Raw genomic sequence first — 19764 nt, 5'->3', positions numbered from 1 at the left:
GCATTATATTTATAACATAAAGGAGAATAATTAACAACCTGTGTGACTAAGACTTCTAGGCCGGGTGCGGTGGCTCACGCCTGTAATCCCAACACTTTGGGAGGCCGAGGTGGGCGGATCATGAGGTCAGGAGTTCGAGACCTGCCTGACCAACACAGTGAAACTGTCTCAACTAAAAATACAAAAAAAATTAGCTGGGCGTGGTGGCAGGCTCCTGTAATCCCAGCTACTCAGGAGGCTGAGGCAGGAGAATCGCTTGAACGTGGGAGGTAGAGGTTGCAGTGAGCCGAGATCACGCCACTGCACTCCAGCCTGGGCAACAGAGCGAGACTCCGTCTCAAAAAAGAAAAAAAAAAAAAGACTTCTAGGGCAGAAGCATGATGGAGTCAAGTCTTCTTGTTTGTGTCAGTAAAGTGTTGTGATCATCACATAGTGGATTTCTTCCCCTCTGTTTTGTATTTTAATGGGGCATAGCTAATGTATAGAAAAATTAAAACTTTTATTAAGATTTCTTTTACAGCTGGAAACTTCACTGAATCCTCAATCATTCTAAACGTTTTTCCTTACTTATTATTTGTCTAATTAATCTGCCAGAACCTCAAAGAAGGGTGTCCCCTGCAACTTTCTGATTGTTATCTGGCTTCCCATTATGGTTCTTTTGCCATACTTTTCATTACACTATATTAAACTGGCATTCACTCATGAGCCTAATTAATGTAATTTTTCCCCTGAGAGATAAATCTACTCTTGCTCTGCTGACAAAAGAAAGTTTCAGAGACAGTGGAGCTGAGCTGGCCCATGTTGTGTGGCATAAGCCATCTTGCAAATTCTAACCTGTCCCTCAGTGGAGAAATGCCTTCTATATCGCTTTGTACATATCAATACAAAAAATGTATTTATGAACCTGCTGTTGCAGAGGTATATTTGCTGACATACAAAGATGTTCATTTTTTGCTCAGAAAGTACCTAATTCCATTTTGGGGACATTTCAAATTTTTAAATTTTAAATGTGTAGAGACACGATCTACCCAATATAACTTCTCTCTGTGCCTCTGGAGAGAGGTACCAGCCTCCCAATTCTTCTCTCTCCAACCTAAATATACCTCCTTCAATGATTTCTTCTTAGATAAGCTGGCTAAGGCTTCTCACCTTCCTTGTCACTCCCTTCGCCTGCCTGCTCTTGGAGGACGCTTCCTCCACGGTGGCCCCAGAACAGATGGGAATGAGTGGGAGAGACTTCTAGGCAGGTGCACAATGACCTCTGCTGGTTCAGCATTATCGCCAACTAAATTGTCCGTGTCTTTGTCTCGGGAAGTGCTGCAGGTCAAATCTCTCCCATCCTGCACTTGTGTATTTTCTGAAAATTGGATTTATCCCTGTTAAAGTTCATTTTATGTGTGATTGACTTTTGTTCTTGTCTAGCTAAGTAATCTTGAGACATTTCTCTCATTCATCAAATAAGCAAAACTTCTGTTTTGTGCCTTACAGAAAATTTAATAGCCGGCCTTCTAGCTCTAGCTCCAAGTTGCCTATAAATACGTTGAAATGGCCAGGACTGAGGAGAGACCTGTGGCGTGACCTCAAGTGTCTCCTTCCAGGTGATACGTAAATCACTCTTCTTCGGGCATAGGTGGTCAACCAGCTTCCAATGTAACCAATCTTATTGATAAGGTGATGAAAGGAAGGACCTTGTCAAAGATCGGCTGAAAGAGTATTGTCCAGAGTTCCATGTGGCCCATCTGTGATGTGGTCAGTTATGGGTGCAGCCACTACAATAGAGAAGCACACACCGGAAAAAACCAGGGCCTAGAATTAGGTCTGACTCCTGGAGTGGAACACACGGTGGGCTGGGGTGAGGTTGGGGTTTCAGAACGAACCATTATATTAGTTATATTAGGAAGTACAGCCAGCCACTCAGCTCATGGCACCCTATGGGCTTTTGCTTCTAGAGGGTGTGAGTGGCACATGTGGTTATGGGAACGGCATGTACTGCATAGGCCGCTGTGTGTGCAGGTGTGCATTGAGGTTAATGCATTACATAAAACTATTTTACATGAAAGAGGTGTGTTTCTCCAATTCTAGCAGAGACACCATAAGGGCTTTCATGATATCCCCATGAAAGACAGTGTGGGAGCCAGAGAAAGCAAGCCTGGATAGTACCTTGAAGGATGGCTGCGAGGGCATTAGGAGAGGGAAGAGCAGATAGAGTTCCAGGAGAGAGGAAGTCATCAGGACATCGTGTGTTGCAGATTGGGTGGACCATCGATAAATGTGGTTCCCATTAGGCAGAGCTGCTGGCCTATACATTGGCTGTCTTTGGGTCTGGTGGTGACTGTGGTTCAACTCGTTTTGGTCAGGTAAGTGGGCCATGTGAGATGAAACACAGCCACCCCTGCAAATGGAACCATGCCTGGCCATTTTTCTGAGGATATGACTAGCATTCAACGTATCATCAAATTTCTCCAGTACATGCTACTACCACAACCACAGCACAATGGGTACCTGGTTACTGTAAGAGAAACTGTGTGTAAGGTAGAATGCACTCTAAAATCAGGAGTCACAATAGATCCGCTGCTGAATCTGTAATTAGGAGAACTTGAGAGAAATCCTTCTTGGATACAAGATGATCAGCTACATGACCCAAGGTCACTCTCATTTCCATAGTCATGCCACTCTGCAAAAGACAACCAAATAAGGATAAATATATAGCAGGGCTTGAAATAGTAAATCTAATTCTACTGTGTGCCAGTCTATTTTGGTCTCTCAACTATACCAATTCAGAATGTGCTTTGCGGACTGCGTTTTTCTTCCTAATTGATTGGAATGAAGTAGATTATTCATGAACATTTTGGCTTTTCCCCCTAGCAAATAGCTCTCTTTCTTCTCTCTCACAATGTGAAGAAAAGCTCTGAATTTGACATGGGAAAGTGAGATATTATGTTTGGCTTAACTAGAAGGAAAGCTTCAACCCCATCATGAAATTTGGTCTTTGCTATTTTGACCACTCTTCTGGTTCAGACAAATTTTCTGAGTGGAGACATCACTAACTTTTAGATCTTACCATGAGCAGCAAGAGATAGGGGGCATTGCTCTCTGTCCTCAACAGGAAACAGTCTCATTTCTCCAAACTTAACTAGAGGCACAGAGTTTGGGAACTAGGAAGAATCCTAGTGACCAAGTAGGTCAGTATTTTCTCAATCTATATTCTAAGATGTATGAGCCACAAGATGTTCCTAAACAAAGAGTTGTTGGTCAAATAAGTTACAGAATCAATGCTTACTGTGCTCTCCTCTTGAAGACTCTGAGAGGCTCTGAAGCAAAGAATTCTGTGAGATTTTGTTTTCCAAACTTACTTGATCACAGAATCTGTTTTTTTGGTTTTTGGTCCAGGTAATACCTAACAACTTCTGGAACTGGCACGCCGTGAAATATACTTAGATAAAGTACGGATCTATTCAATCCCTCCCTCACTTTACAGAGGAAGGAAAGGAAGCCCATATTAAGAAACATGGTTGGGAGGCCAAGGTGTGGATCATCTGAGGTCAGGAGTTTATGACCAGTCTGGCCAATATGGTGAAACCCCATCTGTACTAAAAATACAAAAATTACCCTGGTGTGGTAGCACACACCTGTAATCCCAGCTTCTCTGGAGGCTGAGGCAGGAGAATCACTTGAACCCGGGAGGTGGAGGTTGCAGTGAGCCAAGATCATGTCACTACACTCCAGCCTGGGCAACAAAGACCAAAACTCCATCTCAAAAAAAGAAAAAAGAAACATGGAGACAATCCTTCCTCATCACTGACAGGGCTGGAAACTAGACCCTGGCTTCCAGACAACTGACAAGTCCAGGCTCTTTCTATCACCTTGAAAGAGGCATTGTTAACAGCAGCTCTGATATATCCCCTAGCACATGTTCATTGTCTGGAATTTGAGGTAGCATTTATTTATAGTGCACTCAGCAATGAATCCATCAAATGCTTTGACTGTTTTAAAAGGGCATTGGGCCCTGAACAGTTGACCTAAATAAAACACTATCATCTAAATGATATGTAATTTACTAGATAGTAAATATTTTATCAGGCTGTATAATAACATTCTAAGAGGTTATTACTTTTATAAGGAAGATTAAATCAAAGGGGTCAAATCCCAACAAAGTGTTCCTAAAATATAAGTATACTACCCAACGGGAAGTAACTGTAGACAATTCTCTTGCAATGCAGAGAGGAACAGTTGGTGAAGACAAAAATTATAAAAATGTGTCCAAGGGTCGTGTATATATTTTTCCAAAATAATGTAAATTCAAGTAACTTGAGCATGCTTGCACCTCTCAGAAGCAATATTTATCTGCCCCATTCTCTGAATCCTAAAGACACTTTGCATCTACACACATTTTCTCACTTCTTTAACCATACCATGGTTTCTAAGACTGCAGCCTTGGGTACTTCGGAAGCCTGTGAATTTTTTTTTTTTTTTTTTTTTTCTGACTTACTACACTTGAGATATGAGATACACTCCCGGCCAGGCGCGGTGGCTCAAGCCTGTAATCCCAGCACTTTGGGAGGCCGAGACGGGCGGATCACGAGGTCAGGAGGTCGAGAGCATCCTGGCTAACACGGTGAAACCCCGTCTCTACTAAAAAAAATACAAAAAACTAGCCAGACGAGGTGGCGGGCGCCTGTAGTCCCAGCTACTCGGGAGGCTGAGGCAGGAGAATGGCGTAAACCCAGGAGGCGGAGCTTGCAGTGAGCTGAGATCCGGCCACTGCACTCCAGCCTGGGCGACAGAGCGAGACTCCGTCTCAAAAAAAAAAAAAAAAAAAAAGAGATACACTCCCAGCAGCTGGGATATTTTAAATTGGTTTCTAGCATCTAAATACAAGGTTTCCAAAGCCAATATTGGCCCATGTGGTACTTTTGTGTGTGTGAACCAGAAGGGGTGCACCTTCCCCAGGGCTGCTGGATTCCAGCACCAGAGCACAAGGTTTTGGTGAACAAAATGCGGGCTGGATTCCCGACCCGACCTGTTCCACACCCCCCAAGATGGAGGCCCTCATGCAGATGAACAAGTTGCACAACTAAAGGCAAGATCCCTGTTTCTTTCCCTCCCTTTCCTTGAGCCTCCCACCCCTGTAAGGTTGAACTCCCATTCCTACCTGCAGACCCAGCCATCATCCTGACCTCAATCAGCACGTACTTCTGGACCTGAGCCTCTCAATTTGCCTTGCTGACTCATCATCAGAGTATATCTGACTCTATCACAATGATCCAGGTCTGATAACTAGACTCCTGACAAATGATCTCTTTTTCATTTCCTTGTTATTTTAGCTGGTTTTGTGTCTTGCACAATTACCAGTTACCATCTCTAGGTCTTCAGTTCTGCCTAGGGGCTGCGACTCTGCTACCCATGGACAAATTTCTTGGTGACACCAGTCTTCCTTCCTGAAGTTCTGAACTCCCTCCCTGCCCTGGATTCCAGGATGCCCTGCTACCTACTTAAAAATCCTTCTACTTCATCTCACAACTAGGTCACCTGGACTGAAAAACTCTCTTGCCATGACCCCCTGGCATGTGCTTTGTCCCCCTGGGACAGCTGCATCTTGCTTTTGAGTTTTTTGTCTAGGCCTCAGTTGCTAAACCTACTTGTAGGAACTAGTCCCTTCCCCACAGGCCCCCTCTGAACTCCAAGACAGGACAGTCTGGGTTTGGTATATATGCAGACCAACCTCTTAAGCCCTCTATATCCACATTTACAGTAACAGTTGATATTCAGAGAAGTGACTTAAAGCACTGCATAGTTTTTAAGAAAGAAGTAAACCTTATTTTACTTATTAAGGCAGAAAGTAGAAGACCAAGAAAGAATATCAACTGCAAAGGTTCAAACAAAAAGATGTTTTGATGAAATTCTGAGAAAATTAAGGGCTATGGAACTATAAGCTCCAATGAGCCAAGGACTGTGCCTCTTTACTTCACTAGAGTAAAACAGCACTTAAGACCATAAGAGGTGCTCGGTAAATACTTGCTGTGTCAATAAAAAATAAAGTCAATCTAAACACAGTATTTGGTCAGAAAAGGTCTTACTACTTTATGTGGTCACTCTCATCATACATGTGATAGTACTTGTGTTTAAATCATTTTATAATTTATAGTCTTTAATATATCAAAATAGGATAGATTATTAACAATAAATACAATAAACGTAAGATGCCTTTAATGACGCAAGTGGTTGATATCGCAGATTTTAATAGTAAATGTGAGTGTAACATATGTCCTTGTATATGAAATACTGGCGAAATGATAATGCATAGATGGAAATATATTTGGCTTTTAGGAATGCTAAGAGTCTTTTCTATAACTGGGACATACACAGGACTAAAAATAACAATGCTTTACATTGCCAGAATACTCGACAGTTTACAAAGTGCTTGAACATCCGTGATCTTATTTGATCCTCAAAAGAAGATAGAGAAATATAGCTAAAGGAAATTATATGCATCACTCTTTTATAATATCTAGTGGCTTATGAAATACAACAGCTCTCGAAAAGATCTCTAGTCTTTCATTAATAGTAACAATTCAACTGATAGCACAGAAAGAGATAGGAAAGATATACTCCACAATAAGAAAAATTGAATGGAGGAATATATAATGGCAACTCTCATTTACTGTGGTAAAGACAGACATATTATTCAGCCTGAGGCAGTTACAGAATATGATTCTAAAAGATAAGTAATGAGAAACCGGAAATGAGTAATGAGACTCAAGCTAGTTTCAGCTCACTCAAGAGGAGTTATTATCATACTTACCATTTCCACTGCACAGTATTGATCGTACTAATGCCATTTCGAAGGAGCTATAGCTCTGGGGATTCAGAGCAGATATTGGGAAGAATTCAAGAGGCCTGAGAGCAGCAAACTCGAGGGTGCAGATACCACGGGGGCTCTCAGGCCAGCCCAGAGCTTCTCCTTATGACATAATGCATCTTGCTCTCATTCCCTCGCTTTCCAAGAATGTTATCACTGGGTATCCTGCCGGAGAGTTTGATGAGTTACCCTGGAAACCTACATGCTATTTCTATTTAAACGAAAATTCATCCTTTAAACAAAGTGATACATATTTAAACTATTTTGTTTTCCTTCCATTTTTCCCTTCTCACAAAAGTAATACATGTCCCTTATTAAAAATTTTGCAAACATTATAGAAATATGTAAAAATGTGGCTTTGGTCAGCGTTTTACTTACTAAGGCAGAAAGTAGAAGAGACACAGATAGAACACTCACCTCCTCCCTCTGTCAAAGTAGCCTCTGTTAATAACTCAGTGTAAAATCCAGATCTTTTCTTCTGTGCACACACTTAATTTGGCAATAACTTTTAAAGATCTCTGCTATATATATAAATATATAATATATGTATTATATATCTATATATAATATGTTATATATATATACACACACACATATACACACACACACACAAATATATATATAATTTTTTTGAGACAGTCTTGCTAGGTCACCCAGGCTGGAGTGCAATGGCATGATCTTGGCTCATTGTACCCTCCGTCTCCTGGGTTCAAGAGATTCTGATGCCTCAGCCTCCTGAGTAGCTGGGATTACAGGTGCCTGCCACCACGGCCAGCTAATTTTTGTATTTTTAGTAGAGATGGGGTTTCACCATGTTGGTGAGGCTGGTCTCAAACTCCTGCCCTCAGGTGATCTGCCTGCCTCAGCCTCCCAAAGTGCTAGGATTACAGGCATGAGCCACTGCACGTGGCCTATATTTTTGACAACTATCTTATATCAAGTAGCAGTAAGAATGATGTGACCCTTATCAGATTTTTAAAATAATTCAGCCTCATACATTAAACATGGAGAGATTGAAGCTCTGAAGAAATGTTTTAAAAAGTGATGGGGAAAAAAGTCCATCAGAATTCAAAACCAGCTAGAGCTAGGGCTATCCAAATTCTGGGAACTGTAGAGCTAACAGGTTTCTAGCTGTCAACATCTGAAATAGGATCTACAGGAACCAAAACGTTTGAAATAAGAATGTGGTCAAATGTGTCCCTGGCATGAACTTTCAGCTGACTAAAACAACACTGAAATAGCAACAGCATCCGTCTCAGATAAACCTGCTTTCCCAGTAGCCTCCTCAGCTTGCAAGAGATTTCCATTACCTTTTTCTAGAAGGGTACCGTGCTTCCATTGAAATATCAGTCCTGCTGGTGCTGCACGAAGCAACAAAGCTCTGTGACTTTCTAATCTCTGGTTTCCACACTTGGAAATGCTGCCCTGCTATTTCAGAACTCAAGTCCCCATCCTGCAAAGAAACTGTGCTTGGACATGTATACATATGTAACAAACGTGCACATTGTGCACATGTACCCTAGAACTTAAAGTATAATAATAATAAAAAAAGAAAAAGAAACTGTGCTTGGAATGTCTACAACTCATTTGTTTGGAGCTTGTGTCATATCTTCCTATAGTAACAAGTCTGGGTGGGATTGTGGAATTCTTGGAGCAGTGCAGTTAATCAAATTGTACCCAAAGTACCCAACTGAGTGTCCTGTAGAGATATGAGACCTTGGGAAACAATATCTTTTAAAAATGTTTTCTTTCAGCATTCCAACTTGGGATGCCTGGAATTTGGTCTTATCCCTGGGCCAGGGACTTCCCGTCCTAGTGCGTGGCAGGTTTCCGAGGCTCTGGAAACACCATCTCCCAGGATCTGGCACACAGCAAGTCACAGGGTAGGTGAGAAATGGGGCCACAGTACTCTCCAAAAACAGGCCTTGACCAAGGAACTCACAGCTCCTCCTCTCCTTCGTGTGTACCCCACAAAGATCCTCAAAATGCAAATTGCTCATCTAAGGCTGAAGTGTAAACCATTGGTTTGTGTCAATTGCCTCTTCAGCCCTGTGTATATTGGGAAAACGAGCTTTCAAGTAGAAAAAAGGAAGATTGTCTTTTACTTTGGGGATTTGGAAAGAAGGTAGAGGTTTGTGAGCTGTAACATCCAGAACAAAGCAGACAGCAGTTTCCTAGGATGTGCAGTTACTTTCAATGGAGACAGGCTCTGGAATGCAGGACTCTGTAACTTCCCTAGATTTCAAGATCTATTATCTCCCTTCTGTTCCTTACAGTACGTAGTGATATAAACCTTAAATTATTATTATCATCATCTTGAGACAGAGTCTGCTCTGTCACCCAGGCTGGAGTGCAGCAGCATGATCTTGGCTCACTGCAACCTCTGCCTCCTGGGTTCAAGGGATTCTCCTGCCTCAGCCTCCCGAGTAGCTGAAATTACAGGTGCCGCCATCGCACTCAGCTAATCGTATTTTTAGTAGAGACGGGGTTTCGCCATATTGGCCAGGCTGATCTCAAACTCCTGACCTCAAGTGATCTGCACTTAACCTCCCAAAGTGCTAGGATTACAGGTTTGAGCCACTATACCCAGCTTAATCCTTAAAATAAAATAAAATAAAATAAAATAAAATAAAATGTTTCTGCCCTTTTCTAAGGGGACAGCAAAGAAGAGAGTGTGAGTCTGCACTTTTTCTCCCTAAGTAGTCTTGGGAAAACAGATTTCCAAGTGTTAAAGTGTATGGTGTGGGTTTTAAGAGGTGTAATCCATAAGGGGAAGGCACAGAGAAGACGTTCTCAAAGTGGAACCAGTGGCAACAGCATCACCTGGAAACTTAGACATACATGTTCTCAGCCCCCACTGAGTCACAGACTCTGGGAATGGGGCCCAGAAAGCTGAGTGCAATAAGCCTTCCAGGTGATTCCAATATTCTCGTTCACACTTGAGGACCACTGGCACAGTGGATAAGGAAGGACCTGCTTTTAAGCCCTGTCTCTGCCACTTAACAGCTGTGTGAGCTTGAGCAAGTTAGTCTTTCTGAGTTTATGGAGAGAAATAAATGAGATAATGTACTTGAAGCACTTAGTGCAATGTCAGATATATAGAAAGCACTCAATACACGTTAGCAGCTATGGTCACTGTTATGTATGAGGGGAAGGAAAAAGGATAGGTCCTTCAACAAATTAGCACAGCATTTACCAGCTTAAAAGCCCTTTCAGATACTGACATTGTGTTTCCAGGAAATCCAAAGGTCACATACATTCTGTGTGATCTCATCCACACAAAAATTTGAACAGAGCAGTAGTTTTTTATCCTCAGAACCCCCACGGAGCTTTTACATTCTGTCCTGCCACCTGCGGGCCTTCAGAGCAGTAATCCATGGCAGACCTCGGTAATCCATCATTTTAAAAAAATCCCCATAGGCAATGCAGCAAAATAGCTACTGGAATCACAGGTGGTAATAGTTAGAGGTAACATGTATTGAATATTTATGTGTGCCAGGCACTGTGCTAACTTCTTTATAGATGTCGCTTCATTTAATTCTCATAGCAATCCTGAGTTAGGTACTATCAATTTTTTTTTTTTTTTTTTGGAGGCTGGGGATGGAGGGCAGAGTTTCGCTCTTGTCACCCAGGCTGGAGTGCAATGGCTCGATCTCGACTCACTGCAAACTCTCCCTCCCAGGTTCAAGCGATTCTCCTGCCTCAGCCTTCCAAGTAGCTGGGATTACAGGCCCACACCATTAGGCCCCGCTAATTTTTGTACTTTTAGTAGAAACGGGGGTTTCACCATGTTGGCCAGGCTGATCTCGAACTTCTGACCTCAGGTGATCCACCTGCCTCAGCCTCTCAAAGTGCTAGGATTACAGGCGTGAACCACTGCGCCTGGCCTACTATCAGTTTTTAAATTTTACAGGTGAGGAAACTGAGGTATAGAGGGGCTAAGTTACCCCAAGTTCACACACCTGAGAAGCGGTTTAAGGACCCGAGCCCAGGTTTGAGTTATTAACTGCACTTCACTGATGCAAAAACAGATGCATTCATTTACTCATCCATCCAACATGCATTTGTTGTTGGTAACCAGGTAATACCTGAAAGCTGGGGGATATAAACTGAACATAGAGTCCCATCTCCATCCTCAGGAAGCTCATGCCCTCCAGTGCTGGGGGGCAGGACAAATGGCAGAGACCGCCTTATTTTACAAGACGTCATTGTTCTCTGAGAGGCTGAAAAGATTTTCTATCACCACTAGCCTCCTCCTGTCCATGGCCATTTACAGAATGGGCAAACCAGCCTCCCAGCAGAAGACCAAAGCTGCTAGCTGTCAACGTTCCCGGCAGCTCTGCAAGCCCTTCGAGCGGGCCTCGCTCTCCTCTCGGGGGTGGTACCTTCATTCGGTCATCCTGTAAGTGTTCCACTTCCCGAGGGAGGCCAAGCACTCACACCGTGGCGAGGGGACCTGTCACCGCAGAGCCCGGTGGCTGGCTCTCCTCCAGAAAGAAAGCCTGTCACTTACACCTTTCCTCACCACTGTTAGGAAGTTACCTAGAAAAGTTCAGACAGAAGACCAAGGCCTGCGTTTTAGAATCGTGGAGTGTTAGCGCTGGCCAAATCGTTGGACACAGTGTAAGCTTGATCAGAAAATGAGCTCCAAGGTCTCACAGCAGGCGAGGCCTGGAATCCTGGGGCGATCTGCGACCCTCACTGCTGAGCGTTCTTTCAAACAGCCAAAGTAATCACTTAAGTCCAGCAATGATCTCCTTGGAGAAATCAAGTGATCCTCCCTACGAGTCGGCCTTGGAGGGCATCGCCCTCGGCGCTGGGCACAGCACGTCTTCCCCGCCCGGGCGCGGGAGGAGGGTTTGGGGACAGCGGCCGCACTCCGGACTCTTCTTCAGATTGCACAGGAGGAGTGCACAGGAGGAGGCGGCAGCGGAACCTTTCTCCTCCGCCTCGCTCTCGCTTCCACCCGTGCCCAGTTGGGGACGGACGCACTAGAGGCGACCTAAGCATGGAGACAGCGGGCGCTGGAACTGGGCAGCCGGCCTCTGGGCTGGAGGCTCCGGGGTCCACGGATGACCGGCTTTTCCTGGTTAAAGGTAAGGTGTGCTGTGGTGAGGTGCGCGCATCGGGGCGAGCTAACCCCGGACCCTGGCTTGCGCTGGAGCGGGTATTCACACACACATCCCGCTCTGAGAGCCCTTAGCTTGGGCTTGCTCCTGAGTTTAGCCCGCGGAGTCTCGCGGCCCCAGGGCAGGTAGGTAGCTTGCTGGGTGGAGTCTCCCCTTGGGCGGGGCGGGGCGGGGCGGGGCGGGGGGCAGATCCCGCCAACTATTCTCCTGGGCCTGCCATATTTCCCCATCACCTCTGCAGCTGTTCTCGAGCCTTGCCTTTTCTGATTGCCATCGTCTCTATCTCCCCGTGAGAAACTTCACGCCGTGGTCCCAGGGGAGAGGGGGAAGGGAAGCTATTCTCTGCGTTCGGGAATAATAACTCGGAATGACTCAAGGAACCAGAGGTCGTGAGGTCACGCAAGTTTCTCAGTCACTGGCATTTACTGTTAGCAAGAGCTGCTTAGCCATGGTTTCTTGAATTTCAAAAGTGATTTTGATTGTAACTCGAATAGTATCTTAAACTTACTTTTGTACGTCTTTTTAACCTCTTTTTATTTAATTTTTGAAATATCCCCCCTCCTCCCTGAAACTCTTGGCAGGTGGAATTTTTCTTGGTACTGTTGCTGCAGCGGGAATGCTAGCTGGATTTATTACAACATTATCATTGGCTAAAAAGAAAAGCCCTGAATGGTTCAATAAGGTTGGTGACACTGAAATCCATTCATAGCATCGTTATTGTTATTGTTTACAATATACAGCAGCTTTTGCATAGAAAAAGTAAAGAAAATATTGATGGCTTTCCACATTGCTTTAAGATGTGAATTTGTATACCCTTATGGATTCTAGAAATGTACAAATTAACCAACGGTCTTTATTTTCATTTAGAAAGATGTGCTTATGTGCTCTCTTAAATTTTAGCAGAACAAGACTTTGAAAGCTTGTCTGGTGCATTTGCTATTCACAACATGACTTTAAATCTAAATTTGGGCCAGGTGTTGCGGCTCACACCAGTAATCCCAGCACTTTGGGAAGCCCAGAGGGGTGGATCACCTGAGGTCAGGAGTTTGAGACCAGCCTGGCCAAGGTGGCGAAAACCCATCTCTACTAAAAATACAGAAATTAGCTGGGTAGCCTGCCGTGGTGGTGCACTCCTGTAGTCCCAGCTACTCGGGAGGCTGAGGCAGGAGAATCAGTTGAACCCAGGAGGCGGAGGTTGTAGTGAGCCCAGATCGCACCACTGCACTTCAGCCTGGGTGACAGAGTGAGACTCTGTCTCAAAAATAAATAAATATTCACACAAATAACTGTGTAATTACAATTCGATGTGTGCTATGGAGGAAAAGTGTTATGTAAAACATCATAAAAAGTTTCCTTTCCAACTTACATTTATGTTTAATAGTCATACTTAAGTCTTATTGATACCATAATGGCAAGAGACCACATTTAAAGTGTGCTTGGATCCCCTCTGAATACTTATATGGAGCTTCCTAAATCACTGCTATGAACCTTGTGGGTCATTTTCTCCCTATGTTATAGAATGTTTTCAGAGCAGAAATATATTTTGTGGTGGAAATCAGAGTAGTGCCTTAACAGTAGAGTTTTGGTTGATTTCTAAATCTGAGTTATGTTAATCTGATAAAAACTAGGGATTCTCTGGGGCTGGGGGGAGCACGTACACATATTCACAACTTTCCATCCTATTTTGTTGTTCTGAGATTTAATCATCACAAATGCCCTTCAGGGTCTAACAGTAGTTTTCAAACTGTGGTCCACAGAACCCTGCTGATCCTTGATCCTTGGGTCCATGAAGTCAGAACTATTTTCATAATGATAGTAAGATGCTTGTACTAATGGTACAGAGGCAGTGGAGAGTAAAACTGCTGATACCTTGGTCTAACTAAGGCAGTAGCACCAAACTGTGCTGAAAGTCATTGTGTTCTTCATTACAAAGTACCTGTATTTTTTAAAGCCAGCTTTACTTAAAAATGCCCTTGTCAAAGAAATAAAATAATTTTATTAAATCATGACCCTCGAATAAACCTCTTTTTAATATTCTGTGTAAAGAAATGAGAAATACAAGGCCAGGCGCGGTGGCTCACACCTGTAATCCCAGCACTTTGAGAGGCCGAGGCGGGCAGATCACAAGGTCAGGAGATCGAGACCATCCTGGCTAACATGGTGAAACCCCATCTCTACCAAAAATACAAAAAATTAGCCGGGTGTGGTGGTGGGCGCCTGTAGTCCCAGCTACTCTGGAGGCTGAGGCAGGAGAATGGCGTGAACCCGGGAGGTGGAGCTTGCAGTGAGATAGTGCCACTGCACTCCAGCCTGGGCGACAGAGCGAGACTCTATCTCAAAAAAAAGAAAACAGGAAAAAAAAAAAAAAAAAGAAATGGGAATTACATAAAGCATTTCTATTTTATACTGAAGTAGGATTTTTTTTCTCTAGAAAAACAATTGAATTGCAAGCTGAACTAGTCACTTTTTTCCTATAGAATATCATTTTTCCTTGAAAGAACAACTGACAAACTATGCTTATTCAGAAGTGGGTATTTGGCAGACATCTTAACAATGAATAAAATGAGCTTGTCTTTTCAAGCAAACAATTGTCAGTATTTATTGCCACTGATAAAATTCAAGCTTTCAAGTGAAAAATTAGATTTTAGAAAACTTTTATCTGTCATCATGAGCTTAACAGTTGCTTAATATTTAATGGTTTTTCCAATGAGATTTTATGGTGATATTAATGATGTGTTTTTTAAAATATTATTTTAATAAATGGTGTCAACAATTGAAAATCTATATAACTTGAAAGATCTATATAACCAGTATCTTCTGAATGAGCATGATACCTGGGCTTAAAGTCCATTCAAAGTGCAAAATAGACTAATGGATTTTAGTAAGAAATTACAAAAAAATTTATTGTTATGACTCCAGGTTCCATGTTGCAACTAATCCTTCATAAGTTATTTGATTTGGTGTATTATCAGAGAAGGAAAAGCTATTACAGTATTCTTCCCTTTTCCAAAGATGTGACCATATATCTGTGTGAGGCCAGATTTTACCAAAGTTTATTTTATCGTTTATTTTCACCAAAGGTAATATCTTGCAACAGACTGAATACAAAAGCAGATGTGAAAATTCATCTATTTTTTATTAAGCTAGACATTTAAAGGAGTAACAGGCCAGGTGCAGTGGTTCACGCCTGTAGTCCCAGCACTTTGGGCAGATCACTCTAGGCCAGGAGTTTGAGACCAGCCTGGGCAACACCGTGAAACCCCGTCTCTACTAAAAATACAAAAATTAGCTGGGCATGGTGGCATGCACCTGTAATCCCAGCTACTTGGGAGGCTGAGGCACGAGAATTGCTTGAACCCAGGAGGTGGAGGTTGCAGTGAGCTGAGATCATGCCACTACACTGCAGCCTGGGTGACAGAGCGAGACTGTCTCAAATAATAAAAAATAAATAAAAGAGTAACAAAAATGTAAAACATTGTCTCTCTTTGCACAGTTTCGTTTTGGAAAAGTAATTTTTCCTAAAAAATAGGCTTATATTAATCTAGAACGATTTACTATTTTTAAATGACTAATACAAATTAAGAATTTCTTAATTTTAATTTCTAATATATTAAATATTGATAAATACAACCCACCTAATTGAAAGTCTTTAGGGCCCAAGTGTAAAGGGATCCTGAGACCGGGAAGTTTGAGAACCCCTGTTTTAGATGGTTCTGTCTCCCTCTGGGAAAACATTGGAATTAGAGTATGACCACTTACCCAGACTCTGTTTCAGAGGTAAAATGGTTTGTAGAAGAACTCAGAGATTTTGGAGCACTTAATGCGTGTATACTGAGAAAGCACCAGTCTAAGAATGTCACTTAGTGTACTTCACAGTTGCCACCTGGAGGTCTTTTCTAACATGAATAATATCTAATATTTGAGTGCTTAGCATGTGCTGGCTGCTCTTCTGTGGGCTTCACTCACTGAACTCCCCTCACAGCCCTAGGCAGCACCGTTACGTGTGGTCCCCATTAAAGGGCAGAAAACTGAGGCACAGATGAATTAAGCAACTTGCCCAACCTGGTACTCTTCCCATCTTTGGATACTTCTAGGGAAGAAATGTTACAATTTTTAGTAATATTGCTATTTAAATAGACTTCTGTCCATTAGCCTCGGATTCTAGATATTAAAACAGATTCAAATTGTAACCCCAGAGGACTTTAAAATGATAAACTTGTCAGTTGGGGACTGCCTACACTGCTTTTATTTTGGGATGATAGCTATCCTTTCAGTGTCCTGTTTTCATCGTCTTAGCTGTGTCTTATGCAAAACAACTGGGAGTTGAAAAGCAATAATAGATGCTGAATGGACTTTCATTTTTCTTTGTAATTTCCTGAATCAACAGAAAGAGGAAGGTGCAAGATAAAAGTGGCCAAGTAATCTGCTCTTGAGCTTCTTTGGTCGATCTATTAAAATAGATCAACATTTTCGTTAACTAGTATATCTTGCATTTGTACATCGGTCTCATAATTGGTAGACTAAATGAGGTGCCATAAGAGAAAATAACGTGTATTATATGTCTATTTGGTTAAAACAACTGAAGAAAATACATAATCACATGCAAAGTTTATTTATCTGAAATATCTGGTGCCCCTGCTTATCTTAACATTATGGCAGGAAAAAAATTCATAAAATAACTGAGTCATTTTAATACCCACTTATGTAGTGAGTAGATAAAAAGGGCAAGTCGTTCATCTTTCTGATATAGCTACAACTTCTGGAAAGTTATAAAAATCGATATTTTAAAAAATGTATTGCACATATGAAAACACAGCCAAGGCCGGGCGCAGTGGCTCACGCCTGTAATCCCAGCACTTTGGGAGGGCGAGGCGGGCAGATCACAAGGTCAGGAGATCGAGACCATCCTGGCTAACACGATGAAACCCTGTCTCTATTAAAAATACAAAAAATTAGCCGGCAAGGTGCCGGGCGCCTGTAGTCCCAGCTACTTAGGAGGCTGAGGCAGGAGAATGGCATGAACCCGGGGGGCGGAGCCTACAGTGAGCACCATTGTACTCCAGTCTGGGCAGCAAGAGTGAAACTCCATCTCAAAAAAAAAAAAAGAAAAAAAAATGCATTTGATTTACATAAAATTCATCCCAGGATTAGGCTGAAGAAAAGCTAAAACTGTGAACCGTATTTGTAAGTATGTCGCCGACCTTCTGACAAACTGAACGCTTTGCTCGTGGTAGTGCCACACATGAATAATAGGTTAATTTTATTACCTGCTTTTTCAAGGGTTCTGGTAAGTGGTAGACGATAAGGGGCACCCTTATCTTCAGGCACAAGAGGTATTATAAATACAGAGTTCTCATTTAGAAAATAATTTTTCTGTTTCATCTTGGGGATTCTGTATACCCTAATTGCAGTGTGATTTGTTAATTTCAACTTCCATATACAAATGCCTTAATTTTAATTTAAGAAAAATAATGTGTTAGTGAGGAATAGTGTAGCCATATCTACATATGTACACATGTATGGCTAGCACATGTGGCTATATCTAAAGATCCTTTAACACAGTGTAATTTTTTGGCAAGTCAGTCTTTTCCTATAGCAAGTCAGCCAGTGTCCATTTGAAAATTTTGAACCATGGTATCTGAATGTCATGTGACATTCTTCCCCACAGAATAAAGCTTGTGATTAGATTTTTTTAAAGTGAATAATGAAACTTAATAAAATAATTTAGAAAAAATCTTAATAACGACAGATCAATGTCTAACAATCAAGTTTCCACTAAGGTTCATTTTTGGATACAGACAACTAGTAATAACTCATTTCAGGCTGAGATGGGAGGATTGCTTTAGGCCGGGAGTTGGTACAAGAAAAAAAAAAAATTAGCCAGATGTGATGGTGCACACCTATAGTCCTGGCAACTCTAGAGGCTGAGGTAGGGGGTGGGGTTGGGCGGGGGGATTGCTGAAGCCGAGGAGTTTGAGGCTACAGTGAGCTGTGATCATGCTGCTGCAGTGTAGCCTGGGTGACAGAGTGAGACTCAAAATAAATAAATAAGAAATAGATTGAACAATATAAAGGAAGTTATTGTAAAAAAAGGAAAAGGACTCTAGTAAAGGGAAATGTATTTCCAGATGGAAGACAGGATGTTAAAAATTTGCTATCTCTTATCAGGTTAGGTTTAATGTCATTCTGTGAAAATGCCAATGAATGGGGGATAGAGAAATCTTGACAAAATGGTCTAGGATTTTTCTGGAAGAATTAACAGGCCTGGTGCCTTGCATACTCAAATATTTGTGAGTCAGAGAAGGCATGCAATTATTAAGTAGCAAAGCTAGAATTAGAACTTGGGTTAACCTAGCTTCCTAATATCATGTTGCTTGCAGAGAGAGAAATTTGCAAACACCCCCAGAGTGCTTATTCTTTCTGCACTGACTGTTTTTACCTCAACTTTTCTGTCTCATTTCAGGGAAGTATGGCCACGGCTGCATTACCGGAAAGCGGGTCTTCCCTTGCCTTGCGAGCTCTGGGCTGGGGCTCACTGTATGCATGGTGTGGGGTTGGTGTGATTAGCTTCGCAGTCTGGAAAGCTTTAGGAGTTCACAGTGTAAGTAACTACAGTCTTGTCACTGGTATCTAGATGTTTATTCTGCTGACTGTGTTCTAAATTTTCCTGGTTTTCAAATTTATTTGCATGTAGTTTGGTCACTGTCTAGGGAAATGATGACAGAGTGCGTGACTAAATTCTTACTAATAACTAGACAGCTTCTTATTACTAATAAATAAAATTTTTGAAGGTGGTAAAACTTCAAATAAATTAAGTAATGACTAATTTATAGCTAATGTTCTATATAAATTGACATTAGGGTAGGTGCAGTGGGTTACGCCTATAACCCCAGCACCTTGGGAGCCTGTGGCAGGCAAATCACTTGAACTCCAAAGTCCAAGACCAGCCTGGGCAATGTGATGAAATCCTGTCTCTACAAAAAAATCAGCTGGGTGTGGTGGCATGCACCTATAGTCCCAGCTACTCAGAAGGCTGAGGCAGGAGGATCACCTGAGCCTCACAGGCTGAGGCTGCAGTGAGCCAAGATCACTGCAGTTCAGCCTTGGCAATAGAGTGAGACCCTGTCTCAAAAACAAAATAGAATAAATAAATAAATTGACATTAGCTGTTTGTTCAATAAAATTATTAATTTGGAGCAACTTTCTATGCTGTTTGACATCATATATATAATCTTTGTAAAAGAGTTAAAGCATTTTAAAATTAATTATTTAAATTATTAATGTGTTATTTATACATTTTTGGAAAAAATCCTAAAAGCTTGTGTGTGTGTGTGTGTGTGTGTGTCTATGTTTGTGTATATATGTAAAATTTATACCTCAAGTTACAGAGCATTACATTAAGAATGACTGCCTTCTTTTTTTTTTAAACAACTGGTCGAAAGTTCTGTGGACCGGACCCTTCATGACCGGTGAGAATTGGCAGTAGTTTGAGATAGGTGGCAGTGGTAAAGTTGATGAAAACAGATTCTTGATATATTTTGAAGGTCAAGTCAGCAAAGATTTGTTGTTGATTGGATGTGGGGTGTGAGAAAGAGTGAAGTTGGATATCATCAAGACTTTTGGCCTGAGCAACGGAAGGATGGGTGGGGGGCAGTGTGAGAAGAGGAGGCATTGGGAGATAATGTCAGGAGCTCGATCTGTGACTTGTGAGGTTGACACATCTGTTTGATAGTGAGATGGAGAGCAAGTAAGCAGTTAGATATAGAAGTTGAGAGT

The 19764-nt window shown here is 42.0% G+C and overlaps 1 protein-coding gene and 1 long non-coding RNA gene across 4 annotated transcripts in view; one reads left to right on the top strand and one right to left on the bottom strand.

The window, feature by feature from the left end:
* Positions 1 to 1476: 1476 nt before the first annotated feature.
* LOC135970559 (uncharacterized) lies at positions 1477 to 11752 on the bottom strand. The gene is made up of 2 exons (XR_010586298.2): positions 10948 to 11752; positions 1477 to 2674 (listed from the first exon to the last, which is right to left on the bottom strand). It is a non-coding gene; the product is annotated as an uncharacterized lncRNA (long non-coding RNA).
* Positions 11753 to 11833: 81 nt separating this feature from the next.
* Positions 11834 to 19764, top strand: part of TMEM242 (transmembrane protein 242) — a 35279-nt gene continuing 27348 nt past the window's right edge. For 2 of the 3 annotated variants that reach the window (XM_045391340.3, XM_005552193.5), the window contains exons 1-3: positions 11834 to 11955; positions 12570 to 12670; positions 18452 to 18589. In XM_045391340.3, the coding sequence (XP_045247275.2) occupies positions 11868 to 11955; positions 12570 to 12670; positions 18452 to 18589 (327 nt within the window). In that variant the 5' untranslated portion in view covers positions 11834 to 11867. The remainder of the gene's footprint in view (positions 11956 to 12569; positions 12671 to 18451; positions 18590 to 19764) is intronic. The other variant, XM_074037326.1, reaches the window with a different exon arrangement.

Source organism: Macaca fascicularis, chromosome 4, assembly GCF_037993035.2.
Source record: "Macaca fascicularis isolate 582-1 chromosome 4, T2T-MFA8v1.1".
Classification (NCBI taxonomy): domain Eukaryota; kingdom Metazoa; phylum Chordata; class Mammalia; order Primates; family Cercopithecidae; genus Macaca; species Macaca fascicularis.
Note: the sequence above shows the minus strand (reverse complement) of the source record. Positions and strands in the feature narration are given on the sequence as shown.